This window comes from Panthera leo, chromosome B3, assembly GCF_018350215.1.
Source record: "Panthera leo isolate Ple1 chromosome B3, P.leo_Ple1_pat1.1, whole genome shotgun sequence".
Lineage (NCBI taxonomy): Eukaryota > Metazoa > Chordata > Mammalia > Carnivora > Felidae > Panthera > Panthera leo.
In genome coordinates this window covers 2,017,961-2,040,433 of record NC_056684.1, presented here as the reverse complement: position 1 = coordinate 2,040,433, position 22,473 = coordinate 2,017,961, and the positions used below count along the sequence as shown (strand labels likewise).

The 22,473-nt window shown below is 53.6% G+C and overlaps 1 protein-coding gene across 1 annotated transcript; it reads right to left on the bottom strand.

Moving 5' to 3' along the window:
* Positions 1-10,305: 10,305 nt before the first annotated feature.
* Positions 10,306-12,105, bottom strand: TLNRD1 (talin rod domain containing 1). Its single transcript, XM_042940826.1, has one exon. It carries the CDS (start codon positions 11,425-11,427, stop codon positions 10,336-10,338), a length of 1,092 nt encoding a protein of 363 aa, XP_042796760.1. The 5' UTR covers positions 11,428-12,105; the 3' UTR covers positions 10,306-10,335.
* Positions 12,106-22,473: the final 10,368 nt, after the last annotated feature.

Genomic DNA, 22,473 nt, shown 5'->3' with positions numbered 1-22,473 from the left:
CAGCTTGTGGGAAAAAGCGTCCCTTCCCCGGGGTAGCGAGCGGTTTCCACATCCCCGCTGGGCCCAGCACCACCCCGAGGAGGCCAAGGAGAACGACTACCAAGCTGCCCCCCAGTCCCACAGCCGAGGCCCCAAGGAACCCCGACCGGCTGAGACAAGAAAGTTTGGTCCGTCGAGGGCCTCTCAAACACCCCCCTGGAACCCACCCAAAGCTCTGGAAGGTCTTCAAAGGACCAGACGTGTCAGAGCAGCTCCGTCCCGCAGCACTGAGAGCCCCAGTCTTCGGACCCGGGGAGCTGTCTGGGCTCAAGGGGTTAGCAGCTGTTTGGACGGATGGGAAGGACATTCACGTAGAGGCCAACAAAAGCCAAGTGCAGAGCCGGGAGGTCCGCCGTGCGGGAGGCAGTGGGAGGTGAAGGCCACAGCCGGATCGGGGCCGTGTGCCCAGTCCAGAGGCGTGCCGTCCGGACTCCATTAACGTATCGAAATACTGACTGTGCGAAGCGGCAGTGAGGGTCTAACTTTGCTGCACTCGAGGCAAGGCAGGGGGAAGGTGAGAGCAGGCCTGACCTGGGCGAGTGACCCAGGCTGCAGCCAGGGTGCCTCGCTCTGGACCGCTGTCCCGGCGAAGGCCAGCGAGGAGCCGGGCGAGGGTCTGCGCAGTGCAGTCCGGGGTAAAGGATGTTCGTGCAGAAATGTTTATTGGGGCCCCGGTGCACAAGGCAACTGCACTGGTCACTGCGGATGAAAAGATCACTCTGTCACCTGACTGACGACACGGGCTGGGGGCGTGGTGGGTAAACAGAGTGTATGACGCGGTAAGTTCTAATAAAGGGGAAATACTAGGGACCCTAGGGACCCGCAGGAGGCTGCCACCAGGCTGAGGAGTAGGGGGCAGAGGGGAGAAGCAGTGTGCGGGAGGAACGGCCCAAGCGACATCCGGGCAAGAGCTCAGAGGTCAAATGAGAGCGCGGCCGGGGAAGGAAGTCACAAGCGTTACTTCGCAGGGAGTTGGCCGGGAGCTGTGAGACACCGGGCTGGTTGGAAATATCTCCATCAGGAGTTTGCCTTCCACCCTACAGTCGGCGGAGCCGCCACGGAGGTTGCTAACTGGGCAAGTAAGAGAGAAGTCTGCACGCTAGAAATCCACATGCAGGTTATGGGACAAAGCCGGGGTTGATCTTCCGCAAGCATCCTCAGGAGACGAGGACCACGCAGCAGGTAGAAAGCCACTGGCCCACGTGATCAGCTCTGCGGAGACTCGACGAGGGAAGGGAGGGCATCCTGGCCCTCCCTCCGCAGATGGTCCAGGAGGGGCTCCGTCCAAAGGCTCATGTGAGGCTCGGAAGGAAACCCACAAAAACGGCCGTGGGCAAGGTTAAAAAATAACAGGGGCGCCTGGGTGGCTCAGTCGGTTAGGCGTCCGACTTCAGCTCAGGTCACGATCTCGCGATCTCGCGGTCCATGAGTTCAAGCCCCGCGTCGGGCTCTGGGCTGATGGCTCGGAGCCTGGAGCCTGCTTCCGATTCTGTGTCTCCCTCTCTCTCTGCTCCTCCCCCGTTCATGCTCTGTCTCTCTCTCTCTGTCTCAAAAATAAATAAACGTTAAAAAAAAAAATTAAAAAAAAAAAAAAACAGGCGTGGGGAGCATTTCAGCCTCGAAGGGCAGTTACTGAGCACGCTGGCCACCTGCTCGGGATGACAACAATGAAAAAAAATAATAATTAAAAAAAGCAAAACACAAAAAACGGTTCTTGCCTTGGAAGGCTCCCAGTCTATCAGCCAGCCCACACCCCTGCCGCACGCTTCTTCGGGTGCCCCAGCTCCGCTCCTGGTGACCCCACAGGACGCCAGGCAGCCCGGCCCAGGTCCCGTCTGCAGGTAAACTGGTCTCACCGGCCCCACCGAGAGGGTTCCTGATCCAAGGCCAGGCCAGCAACCTGGGGGAGGCGGGGACCTGTTCTGCTTCCTGTAGGGCAGACCCTGCCCAGTAACAGCCCTACACTCTGCATCAACACTACTCAAAATCAGTGAGTGAAAAGAAAATGATCCCCAGGCCTTGGAATAAAGCCCACTCTTTAAGGCACCTACAACCCCTAACTGAAAACTCCCCTCCAGCTACAAAAAAATAAGTTCAGTGAAAGTCTCACTTAAATGCCATGCAGTCACCTGGCACCAAAGGTAGGAAAGACCGGCTCTGATACCGACATCCTTCCCCGGTCACCAAAATAACATCAATCTGATCAAATCCAGGGACCTCCAAGTTCCCAAGTAGCCAGAGACCCAGGCTCGAAGGTCCTCGTGAACTCTACGGCGTTCATTCTCGTCTCTCGTCCTGTGCTCTCCCTCCTATCATCTGCACGACACCCGAAGTATGTCAGAATCAGCCTGATTGGAGACCGCTGGAAAATCCAGGGTGAGGCTCCCGCTGTCTCGACATCCCCAGGAGGCGTCACGTGACGTCCTGCACCCCGCGTGGTGTTTGTGACCCATTCTCTTCTCAGCCCAAAGGAAAAAAATGAGCCAGAACAAGGTAGGAGGAACCATTTAGTTTAGGTAATTAGGAAGTCCTTCCAAAAGTCTAAATGAACTCACAACAGACACTGTAGGATTCACTTCTCCACCCATCAAGAGGGTAGAAACATCTAGTCTCTCAGGCCTCAGATCCATACAAGCTGATGCCATATGGAATTTCCCGGACACACCTACACGGGAAAGATCAAACAGACTCTCACTTGTAATATATATTTAAGCCCTTTTCCTGTGGCACTTCAAGTGAATAATCCTCGTACGTCCAAGAAGGAATCGGCCCCCGTGCTACTAAAACCACTTACCGTATCTAAAAGGGAAGAAGCCGTGGGGAGTCCTGACGGTTCCCGCTCACTTCTCCCCAGTCATTCGGTGAGTTCTCTGAAAGCCATGCTTTCCCAGACCTGCGGTTTTTGCAAAGTTAAACGGGTGTAACGCTAAAGGGTGGCGTGCCCAGAAGACCTCTCCATCGGAAGACGAAGCATCTCGAGTCGGTTTTGAGGGCGACAAAGGAGGGGGCTTCTGGGACTGTCGCTAAGAATATCCGTGCGGCTTAGTCATTCTTCTCAAACAAGCTGATATAAAGAACATGGCGACCATCAGACTTGCTAAGCCTGACACTGTTCTAGACCCAACTAATAATAAAGTGTCATGAGCAGCAGCCTGACCCTATGGGACACTGGTGTCCCGCCCTCATCCGTTACAGGTGTGGCTCTCTCCCATCTTCTCTGGCTGCCCAGGATGAAGCAGCCCCAGTGAAGTCAAGAACTGCCAGCGTTTCCGGAAACTCTAGTGGACAAGAAGCGTTGGGTTGAGTTGCAGAGGAGAATGTCGGGACTGCACTAGAATACTTGAATGACTATTGACATTATTTCACATCATTGGAGACCACGGTTCCTCTTTAGTTATGGTGGGAAAACTCCTGTTTTTGTCCTAAGTTGTCAGCGTCATGGTGGCTGAGCCACATTGGATTTAAAGCCATCTTCTGGGACTCCCCCTGGTCACTAGCACGTCTGTCTGATGCCCGTGGCACGACTCCACTGAGAGATGCTCTCATGGAAAATCAAGACGGGTGAACTACCAGATGATGCCCTCTCTTGTCATTTCAACAGACGACCGTCCGACCGTCACTAACACAAAATGCCCACACACCTTAGAAATGAAATTCCGAGTGGCAAAACCAGAACTATGCTTACACTTTCAGAAATACCTTTATCAGGGAACTTATAAGAGAAAGAATGTCCAAGTAAAATCTAGCCTCCAAGGAAGCTTTTAGGGCAATCGTGCCAAAATCCTACCTAAGGGGTGGTGCTCGAATGACGTGCCAATTAATTTTAGAACAGGAAGCGGGTGGCCATCAAACAAAAAGTGAAGTTGAAGCCGGAAAGGCACCAGTAAGCACTGGATGGACGAGGTTCCCTGCAGCGGTTCTGGAATTTCTGGAGGTTTGACATCCATCTGGGTCTCCTGAGAAGTTGCCGAGTAGGAGTGTCTGGCTGGTTCGGTTGGCAGAGTCTGCGACTTGATCTCGGGCTCCTGAGTTCGAGCCCCACGTTGGGTGTGGAGTTTACTTACGATAAAAAGCTCTTAAAAAATTTTTTTTAACGTTTATTTATTTTTGACAGAAAGAGAGAGACAGAGCACGAGAAAGGGAGGGGCAGAGAGGGAGACCCAGAATCAGAAGCAGGCTCCAGGCTCCGAGCTGTCGGCACAGAGCCCGACGCGGGGCTCGAACTCACGAACCGTGAGATCGTGACCTGAGCCGAAGCCGGACGCTCAACCGACTGAGTCCCCCAGGCGCCCCACCAATAAAAAGCTCTTCAAAAAAGTGACTGATAATATAGCCAAGGCGATTGATTTTTCATTCGATTGGTATCTTGAGTGCCATCTGAAATCCAGGCAAAATAGGACAAAGTCAGAAGCTATGAACTCTTAGTGGAGGCCCTGAGATTTCTGAAGTGTTTCAGGGCACGATGCTCGGTAACCTTGAACGCACAGCCCATCCGTTTCTCTTCCTGAAACACAGGGTTTTGAAAGTTCTCTGTGTGCCCCACTTTTGCATAACCTGGATACATGTAGTTATTAATACAAGCAAATGGATTCTTTTTTAAATTAGGCTAGCAAATCTCAATTAGCATTCAGCCTCCTCCGTGAAGTCTGAAATGTTTGCCTGACGCCATGGTTTGAAGAACTTAAGACCAGGGGCGCCTGGGCGGCTCAGTCAGTTAAGCATCCGACTTCGGCTCTGGTCCCCATCTCGCGGTTCATAGGTTCGAGCCCCGCATCGGGCTCTGTGCCGACAGCTCGGAGCCTGCAGCCTGCTTCAGATTCTGTCTCCCTCTTTCTCTATCCCTTCCCCATTCACCCTCTGTCTGTCTGTCTGTCTCTCTCTCTCTCTCAAAAATAAGTAAACATTAAAAAAATTTAAAAATTTAAATAAAGACAAGCAATGTTTCAAGGTGCCTGGGCAGGCGTGGACAGACGGACGAAGAGGCAGGGCTATGCTCCCTATCTGGGATGTCCTTGAGCATATCACAACATATCAGCTGTGTCAAATTAAGTGAAGGGTGAAGGAAAGAATACTAAGGGAAACAGACTTGCACATAAATGTTTTAGATCATACTCCCAATGACCCGATGGAAGCAGAGTAAGGTCCACGGAGCTCATCACCTGCCGACACTTCACGGCAACTCATCAGAAATATTTAACTTTTACAATGGGAAAAGAGAAGTACAAATGTTTAGATGACATGCCCAGCAAACACCTGCCTACCTCCCAAGACCGCCGGAAGGACCCAGCGACACAGCATACGCAAACGTGTGAGTTGAAAAGAAGTAAGTAAACACGGTAACTGCCTCAGCTCCCACGGCAAATAAGGCCGTAGTCCGGTCATGGTCACTACGTGCGTCTCCTAGAACAATGCTTCTCAAAGTTACCGTGTCCACAGATCACCCCGGAGCCCTTGCCAAAGAGCAGATTTCTCATCAGGTAGGTCGGGGGTGGGGGTTGGGGTGGGGAGATCCTGCTCCCCACCCAGTTCCTGGGCAAGGCAATGCCAGCCCCCGGGGCCACCCTCGTGAGGAGCGTGGCTCTGAGAGGTCACCCCAGTTCTTGGTGCAGGACAGCTCTGGTAGGACACATTCCTGAGTGCACTGCAGGCGTAAGCGTCCCTACCGTGGGCTTTGGAGAAAGTCTGCATGCTTCCTCTGGTTCTGAACAGAGTACTTTAAACTCAGTAGCCAAGTGTCCTTTCTCGGGCAGCCCAAGAGCTCAAGGGTTGATTTTTAATTACGGTGTCTGCCAGGCTCTAGTTTTCTAGGACGAGAGTCGGCAACATGCAAAAACACAGAAAGCTGATTTGCCCGTTTACTATCCTAGACTTCAGCTCCTCTCCAAGGGGGTCGGAGGAAGGGAAGAACTCTGTCCTCGTAAACACGCCCCGACACACACAGCAAAAGAAAACCCTGCCAGTTTGGAACTAAATTTGGACTAAATTATCTTCTCTATCGGAAGAATCGGGCTCAAAATATCCAGGAAGGGAAAAAAACAAAACAAAACAAAAAAGAAAAAAAAAAAAACACCTGAGCAAACAAGAAACTTGCAGAAATGCAGCTCCCTCCTGATACAGAAGCACTCCGGTCTCACAGAGTCTGGCCGGGAATAAAAAGACACCAGCAGGGTCTGCAGACCGGTGGTTGTCCAGGCTGCGTGTGCATCAGAATCACCTCGCGGGACAAAATTCAGACGCTCTACCCCCAGGGTTTCCGATGGATCGGGCCCGAGGGAGGGCGCAGAAAGGTGCTGATAAGGCCACTGCCGGGGTCCCCAGACATGGCCCGCAGCACAGTCTACGCAAGGGGGAGGCACCACGTCTCCCATACAGCCGCACCCCGGCGCCCAGCACCGGGCCTGGCACGCACCGCTGGCCCCCAACAAGTATTTGCCGAACGAATGCCTGTTCTAACTTTCACTGCCAGAAACATTTTCCTGCTCGCCTATATACACTTGCACTTTGAAAGCCAATTACACGTGTCCCAGACATGACAGCCCGTGACCCGTAAACGGGGACCTGTAAACGAAATCCATCCCAATCACAGACACTAGTACCACTTTTCCCAGACACTCTCCAGTCGGCCTCTGAGCCTCCTCCCGCTACATCGGAAACGCACACACAACTCACCGTCCGAAGGACCCCAAAAAGAAGGACCCTACTCGGGTAGGACAGGTCAATTCATTTCACGCGTGCTCGGGCAAAAACGAAATGTTTCATCGAGACAAGAATTTGCTGGGAGAGCACACAAATATCTGCGTCCCCCTCGGAAACCCAGAGATGGTGCCTGACCCAAGATGCAGCCCCGCAGGACGAAGTGCAGGGAGGGGAGGGGGGGCGGCGTTGCGGATTAACTCCCTAACTCCGAGCTCTCTGCACAGAAGGGGCTGCTGCTGGCGCTCTTCAAATCCTCTGCCTGATCTGCACGTTACCATAGCCACCAACCTTCCGAGAAACAGGTGTTTCTGTTAAAATTAGCTGTTTCAAACTGTTAAGTGTTCTAGATCCCTAGATGCCAGCTTTTAAAAAAAGTGTTCACGGGATAACCAATCAGATGTCACCGCTGCTTCCGTAATCATAGTCTTTAGATTTTCCTGAGAAACATCTCCCCTAAATTAGGAGAAAGGGGGGGTGGGAAGAAAGAAACTGAAGTCGGGGAGAACACACACACCACACACACAATTTCTCTAGTTCCTCACATCGACCCGGAATGAATACTAGGACGAGGCCATGCTTAAACCAGCCAAGGAAAGACAGCTTTTTTTTCGGGTTAAGTCTTGTGTTGGAAAGCCTTTTGTCCCGCTTATTTGCCTTGACCGTCATAAATAATGGCTTTTGTTCTAAGACTTTAGGCATAATGATTTCCTTCTCTCCCGAAGATCCAAAGGAAGGTTTTCAACATCCCCGGTCAGGATGGCCCCATTAATCCTGGGTAAGAAAACATGCCCTTGGATGTCAAAACAGCCCAAGGATGAGGTCTTAAGTGAACTCTAATGTGGTCTAATTAAAACAAAACAAAACAAAACCAGGCCACTCTGATTTTGGTCCTGGAACACCAGTGATCTCTGCTGACCTCGTTAAACCCAATGAACTAGGTCTGAGATGTTCCTTTTTTAAAAATCAGAGCTATTTTAAAAACAAGTTTAGCAAGCTGGTGCACTGAAAGCTGAGATGACAAGAGGCCCTCGCCTACAGAAGCAGCACAGACACAGAGATGCACTGTGTTCCTTGTTCTGGTTTCCCAAGAACCTGCTGAACAAAATACAAGAATTCATTTTGAGCCACCTGCTGGAAGAAAAATCCCAAACTTATCTTAGAGACAGAAGGAGGGGAAGGGAGGACGTTAAGACACCAGTGAAACTTTTAACCACTTCAGAGGACAGAGATTTTGAATATTACAGGACACCTTTCATATACAGAAATGTAAAGGGACACCACCAGGTGGCTAGGACAAAAAGAAGCCTTAAAATTGATTTGCTGGCAGGCTAGCTAACTTCATCCAAGTAGATAGAGAAAGCGAGGGTTTTTTTGGCATGCGGTGTCCTGAAAATTGCTTCTGTACGGAATGAGCCCAAGCAACAACTGGCAATTATCTTTGTCTGAATCAAACACCAAACTTAACGGGTTCCTGGCCCTAGTTTTGTTTTACCTTGCTCTTTTCAGTTTGCTCTCTGTGACCTGCCTAGGCTAAAGGAAGCAGATAATTAGAGACTCTACAATAACTTCTGTACATAAATAAAAGTAGCCATTCCTATAGGCAAGCAGGATGGTCGTTGGCACACGGGTTAAGATTCCTCCCCGCAAATACTTCCGGAACCTGGCTGACCCAGACTTAAAGAAGGGCAGGGGGACAGGAAAAAACATTCTCAAGGTCATTTTCAGTTTTTACACACTTTAAACGTGTAAATCTACCAGGACCCAGGAGAAAGCCAAGAGCTCCCTTGACTGTTTTTTAAGAAACGTGTATGTGTACTACCATTTTAAGACTTTTCCAAACATCGAATTCAGAGCAGTTACACGATCCTAGTCTTACCCAACACGGGTTTACACGCCGAGCATGATGTCCCAGGAACAAACACAGCTATTCAAGTAAAACAGTCGTCAAAAGGACTTTCTAACATATTACGGTGAGAAAGTCTTTCTTCTCAGATCTGCGGGAACTACAAAGGTTGAGGCACAACAAATGCCAAGAAAAGTGTAAACGGAGCAAATTTAAAGCATGTATGACTTCTCATCCGTGTGGCTCTCCAGGACAGGCGCTGCAAATAAACATGTTACACTTTCCGTGGGGAAATGTCCAAAACTTAACTGGGTTCAGCAAAACTGTAACACCCCTCCCTCCCCGATGTTTTCTTAGCGTGTCTGCAGAGAGGACAAACCGCCTCAAAATAACTCCAAACTTCAACTGACGGAGATTCTTCCAACGCAGAATCAACCAGGGCAGATCTTGAGACAAGGTCACCCAAATCAGCCCTTTGCCTGCAACTATGCTGCGGCTCTAGAAAGTTCTCCATGCTCCCCCCCCCCCCCCCAACGCTTCTCCCTCTATTACAGTCCAGATCCCTCTGTACTTTCTCCTGACATCACCGGATCTTGTCCGAATAGACCCGCCTACGTAAATGAGGCTCCACGCTCTCCTGGAAAGAACTTGGGTCTACTTCGACAGCTGCACTGCACGGACCCTCCGACCCGAGGAGGGTGGGGTACCACGCAGGATTAGGGAGACCCTTAATCTGAAAGAGACGGGCAGAATACCACTCAGACCAGGGTCAGCCTGAACCAGTGTTCATCAGGGCAGAAAGGGGTGGGAGACAAAGGGGCTGACTTACGTTCCAGGAGAAACCAGAGGCAAGACAAAACCCCACCGACAGCCCAGCCCCCGCACCCACGCCTGTGACACGTGCTTTGCATCGACAGTGTCACACCGTGCTCTCTTCTTGAATTCCAGGCTGCTCAAAGCGGTGACTCTCCAGGAAAAAGGAGACGGGGCTGAGGACCCGAGGCACTGCTCCCGAAGCACAGTCTCCGGGGCGCCCTTCCAGAGAGCGCGTGCAGAATGCAACGTCACAGCGATCGAACATCAACAATAACTGCCAAAGGCCATCTGAGAAACATAACATTTTAATAGATGAAATAAATACTCCAGTACATGCACGGTAAAAACTTGACATTGGGGGGAGGGGGAAGGAGGGGGGAAATCACTCTATAGTGTAAATTAAAAAATAAAACACACACTCACAGTAGCTTTCCCCCCCATTTGCAAATCACATGGCAATGTCATACTCTTTCCACACCAAGTATACGCCTAATCCAACACGATTTGCTTAAAAAAATAACAGCATACAAAAAAAAAAAAAAAAAAGATAGCTACATCCATGTCTAAGGAGTGAAACTGAGGTAACCTTTCTTTTAATTAGGAAAAATCAAAACAAAACGGAAAAAAAAAAAAAAAAACGGGCCAAAAAAAGAAACGAACCCATGACCTCCTTCCTGCCCGATTGGTTAGAAAATTGAGGGGCGGAGCTCCGGAACAGGAGCCGGGGGCCGGTGCGGGCGCGCCACCTCGCGGTCCCTGCTGCGTGCGCGCAGGTGGGTGCTGCGGCGGGAGGGGCCCCCAGCTCTCTGGAAGGTTCTTTCCGAGCGTCTGCCGTGGGGAGGGGCTTCCCCTGGGATTTCTTTGGTATAAATGGAGAGGGCAGAGAGTGAGTATCTTCCTCTAGTGGGGGGGGGAGGGCGAAGGGGCGCGGGGCGGGGGTGCTAATTCACAGAATTGGAATTCACTGGCGGTAAAGTCCTGGGCGAAGACCTCTCCCGTAAAGCCTGAGATAGCAGGGTGCAGCCTTCAGACACGGCGCAGGCCGAGTTCCTCAGCCTCTCCCTGTGGTCCGACATCTTGGCGCCCCCGTCGGGGTGCTGCGCCAGATCCCTGAGGCACTGGGTCAGGAGCACGCAGGCCGACACCACGCTCATGGCGCCGCCCAGGATGGCGGTCTGCACCGCCTTGCCCTCGGCGCTCACGGCCGCCGCGCGACCCAGGAACTGCGGCTCGGTGGCGAAGCCCACCAGGGCGCTCACGGCCTGCACCAGCGGCCCGCTGAAGAGCGCGCAGCGGCTGCGGGCCAGCTCGCTGGGCGCCGCCTTCACCTCGCGCACGCAGGCCAGCAGCGCCGACGCGCTGGTGCTCATGCACTTGACGCCCAGCTTGAACTGCTCGCGGGAGAAGCGGTCCCGGGACTTGTCGCTGGCCAGGGCGCACGCGTCCGTCAGGAACTTGAGGTTGCGCGACAGGCCCTGGGACACCTCCAGCAGCAGCTGCGGCGTCATGTCGGCCAGCGGGGTGGCGCGCAGCACGGCGCAGCCCTGCTCCACCTCGTGGCGGCAGCGCGTCACGCGGTAGCGGTCCACCAGGCCCGGCTGCGCGGGCTGCGCGCCCGGCGTGGCCACGGCCGCCAGGTAGGCCGCGTGGGCGGAGCACTCGGTCAGCGACACCACCAGGTCGCCCAGCTCCACCAGGCTGTCCCCCGCCTCCCCGAAGCGGCCCATGTTGAGCTGGCTCTGCACGTCGTGGGTGAGGATGGAGAGCCCCTTGGTGCGCGCGATGATCGTGTCCCGGCACTGCTCGAAGGACTCGGCGGCGCCGGCGCAGGAGGAGGCGGGGCCCTCGAAGAGCACGGGCCGCGCCTCGCTCGACAGCAGCAGCAGGTCGGCCACCAGCTGCATCTTGCCCTTGCAGTGGTCGCAGACGGACACCAGCCTCTTCCGCGGCTGCGAGCAGGCCCCCCCGACGGCGCTCGCAGGAGCCGGAGAAGCGGCCTCGCCAGCGGGCTTCCCGGCGCTGCCGCTAGCCATCGCGCCCGGGGGGCACTGGCATGCCGCTGGGGAGCCCGCTACCGCCGCCGCTGCCACTGCCGCCGCCCCCGCGGCCGTCGCGACTCGGCTGGCCAGGACCGCGGTGCCTTCCCCGCACCATCATGCCATCCACCGCGCCGGGCGGAAGGCGCTGGGCTGCGGCGGCCGGGGCCCGGGCGGCGCGGGGCGGGCCCGAGGGCCAGAGGACGCAGGAGGCTCTCCGGGGCGCGGGGAGGGGCTGCGGCGTTCGGCCTCCTGGAGGGCTTGCGGGAACCATGAACCGGGGCACGGCCAGACTCACGGAGCGCGCTCCTCGTCGTCGGGCTGCCAGGAAAGTCCCTTCTGCTGGGCCGCCGCTGCCGCCGCCTTCCTGGGCATGGCCCGGCCCGGCCGCCGGAGCGGGAGGGCGGGAGTGGGGGGGGGGGTAGAGCTGGGAGGTGTCCTTCCTTCCTTCCTTTCTTTGAAATCAAAATCTCTTCCTCGGGGAGGAGCGCGGGCGGCGGCTCGGGCGGGCTCTGCTGTCAGCCTCCTCGGGCTCGGCGGCGCACGTGGGCTTCAGGCGCCCCGACCCCGCCGGGCGGCACTTGCCCGCGACGGCGGCCGGGGCCGGCGCGGTGGGGCGCGCATCTCCCGCCGCCCGGTCTCGGGACGCGGCGCCGGCGGCGGCGGCGGCGGCGGCGGCAGGGCCGAGGGTGTGGCCGGAGCTGGAGTCAGAGTCGGGCGGGAGCCTGCACTGATTGCGCACAGCGGCCGCCCCGCTCGCGCGCTCGCCCGCCCGCCACGCCCGGGCGCGCCGGCCGCCGCGGCCGCCCCTTCCCGCCTCGCCGGCTCACAGCGCGCGGCCCGGCGCCGAGGCGGCACGCCCTCCCCGACCGCGCGCCCCGAGGCCGGCCGCCGGCCGCGGGCGCGAGTCCATCCCGGTCGCCTGGTCGCCTGGGGCCCGCGGCGGCTGCGCTCTCCCGAGCCCCCGGGCCCTGCGCATCGGACGCCCGGCGCGCGTCTCCCCGGCGGCCGCGCCAACTCAGAAGGTCCCCGCGGCGCCGCGGCCGCCCGCCCGGGCCCCGGCTCCTGCCATTTCCGTCAGCCGCCAACTTCCGAGCGAGCCAGGAGAAACCGAAAGGAAAAGGGCGGGGGGCCGCCTCCCGTGCCCGCGCGGGCCGTGCGAGCGCCGCCGCCGCCCTGCCGGGGCCGCCCGAGCCTGCTCCCCTCCGCGTCCGCGCCTCGCCCCCGGGCTCGCCGCCGCCGCCGCCGCCGCCCGGCCGTCACCTCCCCGGAGCCTATAGAAATCTTTTGTGTGGCGTCACCGCCTTTCGTTTAAATCCCGCTTCCTCCTCTCGCCCTTCCTCCCGCCCCCTCCGCCGCTCCCGGATGCTCGCGCGATGCGCTGCTCCTCCCCCGGGAAGCTGGGTGGCTGCGGGGGGACGCCGCCGCCCAGCGCGCCCGCCGCGGGCGCGGGGCCGGGGATCCCGCGGGGGTGGGGGCGGGCCGGGGGTCCCGCGGGGGTGGGGGGCGGGGGTGGGTCGTCCGGGCGCACGGCCCGGGCGGGGACGCGGGGCGCGGCCGCCGGCGGCCTGACGGGCGCCCTGGGCCGGCCCCGGGGCTGCACGCTTCCCGCCCGCCGAGTGGGCGAGTCTCGAAGGGGACTGTTTGGGCGCCGCAGGGAGGAGGGCGTCCCCTGGAGACGCGCCGGGGGCCTGGCTGCGCGCTCCGCGGGACCCGGGCCGGCTGGGCCAGACGTCGCCCTGCCCTTTGTTGTGCGTGCCCCTCCTCCCCGGGGCGCCGAGGGCGCCGGCCGGGAGTCGGAGAGGAGCCGGGGTGGGGGTGGGGGGTTGGCTGTGTGGTTGGATCGCGGTCTTTGCGCCGGACTTCCTACGGGCACTCTCTCTCGGGCCGTGTAGGAGTTGTGTGACCCAGTGCGAGCTCTCCCCGCAAGTGGCCGTGGTCTCGTCTCGAGATCAGATGGCGTGCACCGACTGCTGGAGGGCCTGGCTCGCCAGCCGTAGAGGCTAGACCCTCTCCTAACGAGGACTCCTTCCTCTCCGCGATGGGGTCGTAGTGGCCCCTGTGAAGGAAGACGAACAGCCTTTCGGGGGAACGTTGCCGTCCCGTTTTACAGATAAGGAACCGATGGTCTGATGGCTCAAGAGCCTCCCTAAGGACAGGAGGACAGCCAGTGGCCGGGCGAGGAGCCCACCCCAACCTGTTTTCATCTTACCCAGACCTGGCTGGTCAGGAAGCGGTTCAGGCACCTGGGCTCCCTCCCAGCCCAGGGCCCCCCAGATGCCCAGCCCCTCGCAAGCTGGGTGTGTCCGCCAACGGAAATGTTTGTTCCTCTGTCCCTTCCTGGGACCTCGGGGTCACCTTTTTTTTTTTTTTTTCCAGCCAGCCAGTTAAGGTTACTTATAACTAAGATGACCTTGCAACTTATCCAAACTGAGGCTTCTCTGAGAGTGAATTGTGAAATACATTACTTTAAAAATTAACCAAGAACAACGGATACGAACCTGAATGGGTATAGTCACCCTACTTATAACACAGAGTGTCCTTAGATACCTTCTAGAATCTAGCCGGACCCACTTGTTTTGCAAACCAAGGCCAACGAAACTGGTGATTTTCTAAACACGGGGCAAATCTATAGGGTTAAAATCCCTTTTGTTTTTCTCTGAGCAAAAACCAGTTGGACGAATCGAGCTCTTTCCCTGGCAATCCAGGAAAGTACCCTGTTCTTCCGTAGCTCCGGAAACTTACTAGAAGTCAACCCCTTCCCGCCATTCCTGGTTTATTCATGAAACTTGCTCTAGGATCGGGATTTTCTCCCAAAGCTCCTTGGCTCTTCGGGGTGATGTTTTCCTTCTACGTATGCACTCTCTTGGTTTTGCTGGAAGCCTTCTGCCTCCTCCGTGAGCTCTCTTACACATAGAATGTCCCGCCATATTTGCTCTAGCTTTAAAAGCAGATCGGATTATCTTCTTGGCCTTCCTGCTTCATTTCTCAGGTACGGCAGCTCCTACACTGACCCTTCCCCATGCTATCTGCGCCTGCCTTTTGGGTCACCTTACCCTCTGCCATCATTCATTCACCCCACGAACACTGGACACCCAGCACGTGCCAGGACCCATGCCGGGCACGAAAGTCACATAATAAGTAACGGAAGGGCTCCACCTTCGGAGGAGCAGAGCCCAGAGAGGGCAACAAAGTGACACAAGGGAGTCGTCATCGGAATGGTGACAGCACGGAGGACAGAGAGTATCAGGGATACTGCTGCTCACCGGCGTTGAGTTGCAATTAGGCGGGGACGTGAGCAGGACAGACACCCGTGTCAAGCCCGGTGCTGTAGCCTATTGTAGCCTAACTTGAACCGTAGAAGGCGGGCTGTATGTGCCCCTCGGAGTCACTGGAGTAAGGACTTTCTCTTGAGAAAACTCCACTCATTGGGGCGCCTGGCGGACCCCGACTTCGGTTCAGGTCACGATCTCACAGTTTGTGAGTTTGAGGCCCACATTGGGCTCACTGCTATCTGCGCAGAGCCCGCTTCGGGTTCTCTGTCCCCTTCTCTCTGCCCGGCTTGCGCTCTCCCAACGTAAATAAATATTAAAAAAAAAAAAAAAAAAAAACACCTCCGCTCATCATCCCTTCGAATCCTCTCTTGAAATATAATAATGAACCAAAGGCACTATGCAAAGCATTTTCCACTAAAATGGAAATTGGGTCAGAGAAGAAAGCTGCAAATACACGGGCCGAAGGGTTGCCCGGGGGAATGTGAGTGGAGCCCTCAAGGGGAAGCTGGGGCCGGGTAGAAAATAGCACGGCCCCCGGAGAACGTGTTCTCAGTGCCTGGCTCAAGGCCGACACTTCGTGGGCATTTAATAAATACGTGAATGAGCAAGATGCGAGTAGAGAGCTGCCTGAGGGTTTGGGGAGGCGAGGTGGAGCTGATTGGGATCGGACCAGGCAGGACTGGGAGACGTGCTTTCTCTCCTTCCTCGCCTATTCTAGAAGGGGTGTCGGCCACCTGGACTTTGGGTAGGGATGACACCTTCGACAGTATGAACACTCTGTTTGGGTTGATTTTAATGTTTTTTTCTTTTTGAGAGAGCGTGGAGGAGGGCCAGAGAGAGAGAGAGAGAATCCCAAATAGACTCCCCTCGGTCAGCACAGAGCCTGACGCGGGGCTCGAACTCACCCACCGTGACATCACGACCTGAGCTGAAATCAAGAGTGGGAGGCTTAACCGACTGAGCCACCCAGGTGCCCCGGGTTTTTTGGGTTCTTTTCAATTGTAGCCAAACATTCACAACATAAAACTTTCCGTGTAGCCGTTTCTGTGAACTTGGCCGCAGTTCAGTGGCGTTATGCACGTTCGAGGTGTTGCGCAACTGCCCGCACCACCTGCCTTCGGATACCTCTCATCTTCCCAAACGGAAGTTCTGTTCCACTCACCGTTCACGCCTCAGGTCCCTCCCCCCAGCCCCTGCCACCCACTGTTCCGTTTTCTGCCTCTATAGATTTGTCTGCTCTGCGTTCCTTATGTAAGTGGAACCACACATACCCTAGTTTTCCTTCTGTGTCTGGCTTATTTCACCTAGAATATCGTCTTCGTGGGTCACGGGTATCGTAGCAGGTGTCCGAATTTCCTTCCCTTTGAAGACTGAATAACATTCCATTGCAGGGGTCTAGGCTGGGTTTTGATGCCCAAGGGTCAGGCGCTCTCTGGGGCTTGAAGACCGACAACCGAGCTGTGTCTGGTCTGCTATGCCACCTGGTGGTCAGTGAGGGGCATTCTCTGCCCTGATGCATCTTTCCCTTGAAGCAGCTCTCCCTTCGTCTTGTTGTGGCTCCCAGATGAGCCCCTTCCGACTCAGGCGGTCTTTTCTTACACGTAGCCAAACACCACTCTGCATCATCTTCCTTTTCGATCCTCCTCTACAGGACGGGAATTTATATCTGGAAACTTACCCCTACCCCCTCCTTTTCCCTGATTCACTCAGCCCCACTGGTGATGAAGGAGTGTGTGACAGCCCTAGGGCTGTGGTTCATCAGGGGCGGAATCACGTTGTGACAGGTCCACCCTCCCCCACCCCCCCCCAGCATGCCGTCTTGTGCTCTGGTGTATCTTGTTCCCAGCTCTTGAGAACTCCTGGGGAGGATCACATGCATTACTCCCACATCCTCCCCATCCTCCCTCCCGCCCCCCCCCCCCCCCCCCGCCTCCTCCCTCCCTCTGTGCCCTCTCTCTGTTCATCTGAAGCTGAACGGGGAGGGAGGCGGTGTGCAGGGCCGGTTATACCACGGCAGGCACACGTGAGCACTCGGGTCCCAAGAGCTGGGAGATCTGGAATTCTCTCCAGTCTGGTTTCCAGAAAGCCCTGCATAGAGGTGAAGATTGCTTTCACGGGTAAATTCTCTACCCCATTTCCCGACTGGTGAATCATCTTGGGGGTTATTTTCCATTTTCCAGAACTCTGTAGGGGAGGAAAGATAAATGCCAAGATCCAGGTTCCCTGAATTCCCAACACCAGTCCTGCCGAACCATTTTTGATATCTCTCATGGTGCCTAGCACATAATAAGTCAGTAACCGCAGACTGACTAGCTTTATGGCCTTCAGGTGGAGCCTCTCCGACCCCCCACAGACCAGGGCATCTCTGCCCCCTGAGCATCCATTGTGCACAGCTACAATGCGGCCGTGAGCACAGTGTATTTGTAGCTGTTGGGGACAACCCTGTCACGTCTTTAAGCGCAAGGACTTGATGTGTTCCTCTCTTCCCCCACACCTATTTGCAATTCTCTGCAAGGAAGGCGTCCTTTCACTGAGCCAAAATCCTGCTGGCCACAGCTCTTACTTAGCCGTGAAAGTCCTGGACATTCACAAACCCACAGCAGGAGCATGGCCTGTGTGTGGTCATGACGTATGGCTCCTGGCTCCGGGGTTGAAGCAGAGGCCAGAGGCCTATTTGCTTAGCAAGAGCGTGCACCCCATTTTTTCTTACAGCTTCTTGTAGACAGTCCAGGGGGGCGATTCTTTGGAATCAGAGACTGTGAGTTCACTAGACGTATCCGTGATGCAGAGCACGGCTGATGTTTCAGGCGACACCGATAAAAGTCATCCCTTCTCCTCTTAGAAGATTCAGATCTGATCCTCAAATTTTCAAGGCAGTTGCAGTACCATGGATAATTCGGATTAAGTGTATTATTCTGGGAATTTCAGTCAAAATTAGACTTTTTTCCCTTATATGCTGGTAGAGAGAACAGTATTAATCAATATTTTAGGGGCATCAGTGTGTTTATGTGTGTCTCACCCCTTTATGCATTCATAGATACATATGATTTTAATACCATTTTATAACATTTTATTTAATAAATAAGATGACCGGTTTTAATATCAACAAATATACATCTAGGAATCATATGTGATGATTGTAATGTTCCCCATTGGACAAGTGGACGACAGTTTTGCAATCTGTGAGTGTAGATTTTACAGTCTGCTCTTGTCGAACATCCAAGGTTCTCCTGTTTTCCCCTCTTTTAAAAAAAATTTTTTTTATGTTTATTTATTTTCGACAGAGAGAGAGAGACAGAGCACCAGCGGGGGAGGGGCAGAGAGAGAGGGAGACACAGAATCCGAAGCAGGCTCCAGGCTCTGAGCTGTCAGCACAGGGCCCGACGCGGGGCTCGAACTCACAAACCGTGAGATCACGGCCTGAGCCAAAGTTGGGACGCTCAACCGACTGAGCCACCCAGACACCCCTCCTGTTTTCCCCTCTTATGGAAAGAGTTGCAGGGGCGCCTGGATGGCTCAGTGGGTTAAGCCTCTGACTCTTGGTTTCGTCTCAGGTCATGATCTCACGGTTCGCGAGTTCGAGCCCCGCGTCGGGCTCTGCGCTGACAGCTCGGAGCCTGGGGCCTGCTTCGGATTCTGTGTCTCCCTCTCTCTCTGCGCCTCCCCCGCTGATGCTCTGTCTCTCTCTGTCTCTCAAAAAAGAAACGTTAAAAAATTAAAAAAAAAAAAAGAAAAGAGTTACATAGCATTATTACAACAGGTACATGAAGAAATACACGTAAAGCACTCGGGAGAATTGCTGCCATATGGTAAGTGCTCTGTGTTATGATCACCTCTAGTGTTTTCATTGTCCGTTTCCTCGGAGTCGGTTCTTGGAAGCAGAATTGCTAAGCAGAGATCATGTACATTTTTGTAGGGTTTTGATAGCTTTCGCCTAATTTTCTTGTAGAAAAACTGCCCCCCCCCCCCGTAAGCAAATGAGACTGCTTATGTCATAAGCATTGTCAACAGGGTACACAATAGTTTTATCCTGGCCCATAGGATAGGTAAAAAATCATATCTTGTATGTATCCTGGTGAGATTCAGCACTTTTTGTGCGTGTATAAATTGGCCATTTATTGATTCTGAGTAGAGAACAGCATTGCTCATGTCCTTTCCCATTTTTCAGTTGGGGTGTTCATCTTTTTTCTTACTGAGTTGGAAGATATTTTTGTCCATGCTGTGTTGGAGTCTAATTTACTTTTTGCCTTTGAACTTATTTTCCTGGGGCTTGGCAAACACATGTTATAACTGTTCTACTTAGATGGGAGTCCCCCTCTCCTGTTCACCCAGAGTGGTGGTGGCCAGGAATGGACTCTCACCCTAGCCTGGGCCAATCACGTTCTCCTCTGGAAATCTGGGAGTGCTACCAAAAGAGAATCAAGTAGTTGCTGTCTGTGAATAAATTTAGGGGCAGGTAAAGCCCGTGAGAGATGTTTTGCCTTTTCTTGCATTGGGCTAGGAAGTGGCAAAAGCAAGGAATGGTAAATAACCATTGTTCCCCATCTCCAACTTAGCCCCACCCCCAGGACCCTCCTCCCTTACCTCCCCATGATTCAGTCTTTAAAGGGTTAACGTTTGGCACACCAGAGCCTCCCAAACCACCCAAGCCACAGGTACCTTTCAGGTTACAGGCCTCAGTTCTGTTAGTCAGTATTCTATTTCAGTTTTTCAACATTCTGAACATCACTAACCCCTTCCCCCTGCCCGGATGCCCGCCCCGATTCCCAACACTGCCAGAAACTCTTGTCGCAGCCTCCGGTTGAGGCATCCCTCCTCCGCTGTTGAGGACACAAGCCAGGATAAACCCAGATGAGGACACCGGTTAGATCTGAGACTCGATTGTACAATCTGCAGTCACTGAACCGCTGAAAGGAGAGGTGGGTATGAAACCCGAAAGCGACGAGAAGTTCAGTTCGTGGCTTCACTTAGCCCCTAACCATGCAAATCTCTTTCACTTCTGTTCCCTCCTCTCCTGCCCCGTGGCACTGCCTCAGACCTGGTCAGACTCCTATCTCACCCCATCTGAGCATTCCTGCCTCCAGACTCCTTTTCAGTGGCTCTTACCCATGGCTCCCCGTTTAACTATGTGAGTGTCTCAGTGATTAACCCAGTTGGTGCTACCTGGAAGGCAGACACACCCTGTCACTCAATACACCTGTGACCTCAGACAAATTATGTAAGTCCAAAATCATATCATCCCTTTGGGCCGTGACCCCCCGGTAATCTGCATTATACTGACTGTGTATTGTTTATCTCCTCTGCTAGACGGCCAGCTCCTTAGCGCAGGGATCTTGCCAGCAATGCCTCATCTGGTTTTTGGTTGACAGTAGGCCCTTAGAAAATAAATGCTCGCAGAGTTGAACTGACTCAAGTTCCAAACACCAAAACGGTGACAGCAGTCAATCCAGATGTTTTCACAAAAGCCAGTGGATTATAAACTGAATTGATTTGTGCCTTCGATGAAAGTCAGTAGCCCTGGAATTTTTCACACAATCCCACTACTATCTGTGAAACAGTAAATGACTTTTTTTTTTTTTTCTTCCTGTATAACCAGACACCGTGGACCAGGAATCTCAGCACTTTCGCACCTTAGCTTGGCAGCTGGCAAAATAAATTAGCAGGGTGACCCCTCCCAGCGGAGCACATGATCGACCACAGCTGTTCATGTTTTTTAGCATGACTGCACCGGGACAGGGCTGTGAGCCACTGGGTGGAGCCCTGGGGAGAAAGCTTATGACATTTCCCCTATGATTTCAGAGAAGAAAAGGAAAAAAACCCTCTTTTTCTTGTGAGTTTCTGCTCCATGTCAACGGAAAATGTCATAGACTGTATACATATGGACGCACGCATGCGTGCCTCTGCTGGGGGAGAGAATTTACACAACAACGGTCCTGGGAGAGAAGGTGCTGCCTGCATTGTTAGGTAGCTGTCTACTCAGCAGCCACTTCCTCTCGTCCCTTGATAACAGAATCCCGCTTTTATTTGGGGTGACAACGTATACGGCTAGAAGACAGTGTCCCAGCGTCCTTCGGGGGGCTAGGTTCCGGCCAATGAGATGTGAGCAGACACGTGTGGCTATCCACGCAGGCTGCTTAAAGGAAGCTAGCTCCCTAGAAAAGTGTGCCCCTTTGACCCTCCTTCCTTCCCCCGTCCCCTGGATGAAAGTCATCCTAACGCAGGTGCTCCAGGGGCCATCCCAGCACTTGCCGTGAACTTGAGGGTAGAAACCAGCAGCCAGTATGACGGAGCAGGGTAAGAAAGAGGCTGGGTGCCCGATGACCGAGGTACACCACCAGCCCTAGACGCTTACGTTTCTAACCGCTTCTGCGAAAGAAAAATGAAACAGTTAACAACAAAGCCCTCTGTCTTGTTTCAGCCACTTTACGAGAAACTCAGTTTTCTGTTGTATGCAGCCTACCACGGATCCAATCCTATCCAAGCGGGATATGCTAGTTTGCCAGGGCCGCTGTACCAGAGTAGAGCGGATCAGGTGGTTTAAACAACAGGACTTTATTTTCTCGCTGCTCTGGAGGCCAGAAGTCCCCGGTGGAGGTGTTGGCAGGATTGGTTTCTTCTGAGACCTCTCTCCTTGGCTTGTAGAGCGCCACCCTCTTCCTGTGTCTTCACATGATCTCTACCCCGTAGGATTATGATCAAATTTCCTTTCTTTTTTTTTTTTTTTCCAATTTTTTTAATGTTTGTTTATTTTTGAGAAAAAGAAACACAGAGTGTGAGTAGGGGAGGAGAGAGAGGGAGACATAGAATCTGAAGCAGGCTCCAGGCTCTGAACTCTCAGCACAGAGCCCCACAAGGGGATCACGAGATCACGGACCACGAGATCATGACCTGGGCCGAAGGGAGACACTTAACCGACTGAGCCACCCAGACGACCCCCAAATTTCCTCTTCTTAAAAAAGACGGCATACTGGGACCAATCTTTGCAACCTCTTGTTAACTTAATTACCTCGGTAGCACCCCTATCTCCAAATACAGTCACATTTTGAGGTACTGGGATTAGGATTTCAACATCTGAAATCTGGGGGAGATACAATTCAGCCCATAACATAAGGCATGAATAAAGAGGTTTATTGTGGCTACTTTTTTTCTTTTGGTAATAGAAAAATTGGTAAGAAGTGTCCATCAGTAGGGTAATAGAGAAATAAACTCTCGCAAATATGCTATGCCGAAGCATAAAGAAAGTTTGCGTTATATTGCTAAGTGAAAACACTTAAGGAGCCAAAATGTTTACCAATATGTACACTCTGCTGCCACAGACATACATATAACAAGATTTATATGCAACACATTTCAAGAGACATTTTCGTTTAAAAATGTACAGAAAAATGTATACAATATGTGACAAACGGCTTGATTGGAGTACAGTTGTGGGGTGGAGCAGAATGTTTGGAACGTTGTACGACGTGTGACTATCTTACAAGTACAGTGTCTTTTTTCATGTTTTTACGTAATTAACAATTTAAAAGAAACATCAGCAGGTCGGGCCATTTAAAACTCGTGTGATTCGAAAGCATCTCTGTCCACGCTCCTTTTAAGTAAGAAACAAACAAACAAAAAGATCCAGCTTTAAAATGCATTAGTCAGAGCCTACAGTATTAGGTTAAAATCAGACAAAATACTGAAGCTGTCTTAACACTGAAAAGCGATGCGTGTAAGTCTTATTCGCGTTCCAGAGATGACAAGGATCCTGAAAGCTGGTGGCGCTGAA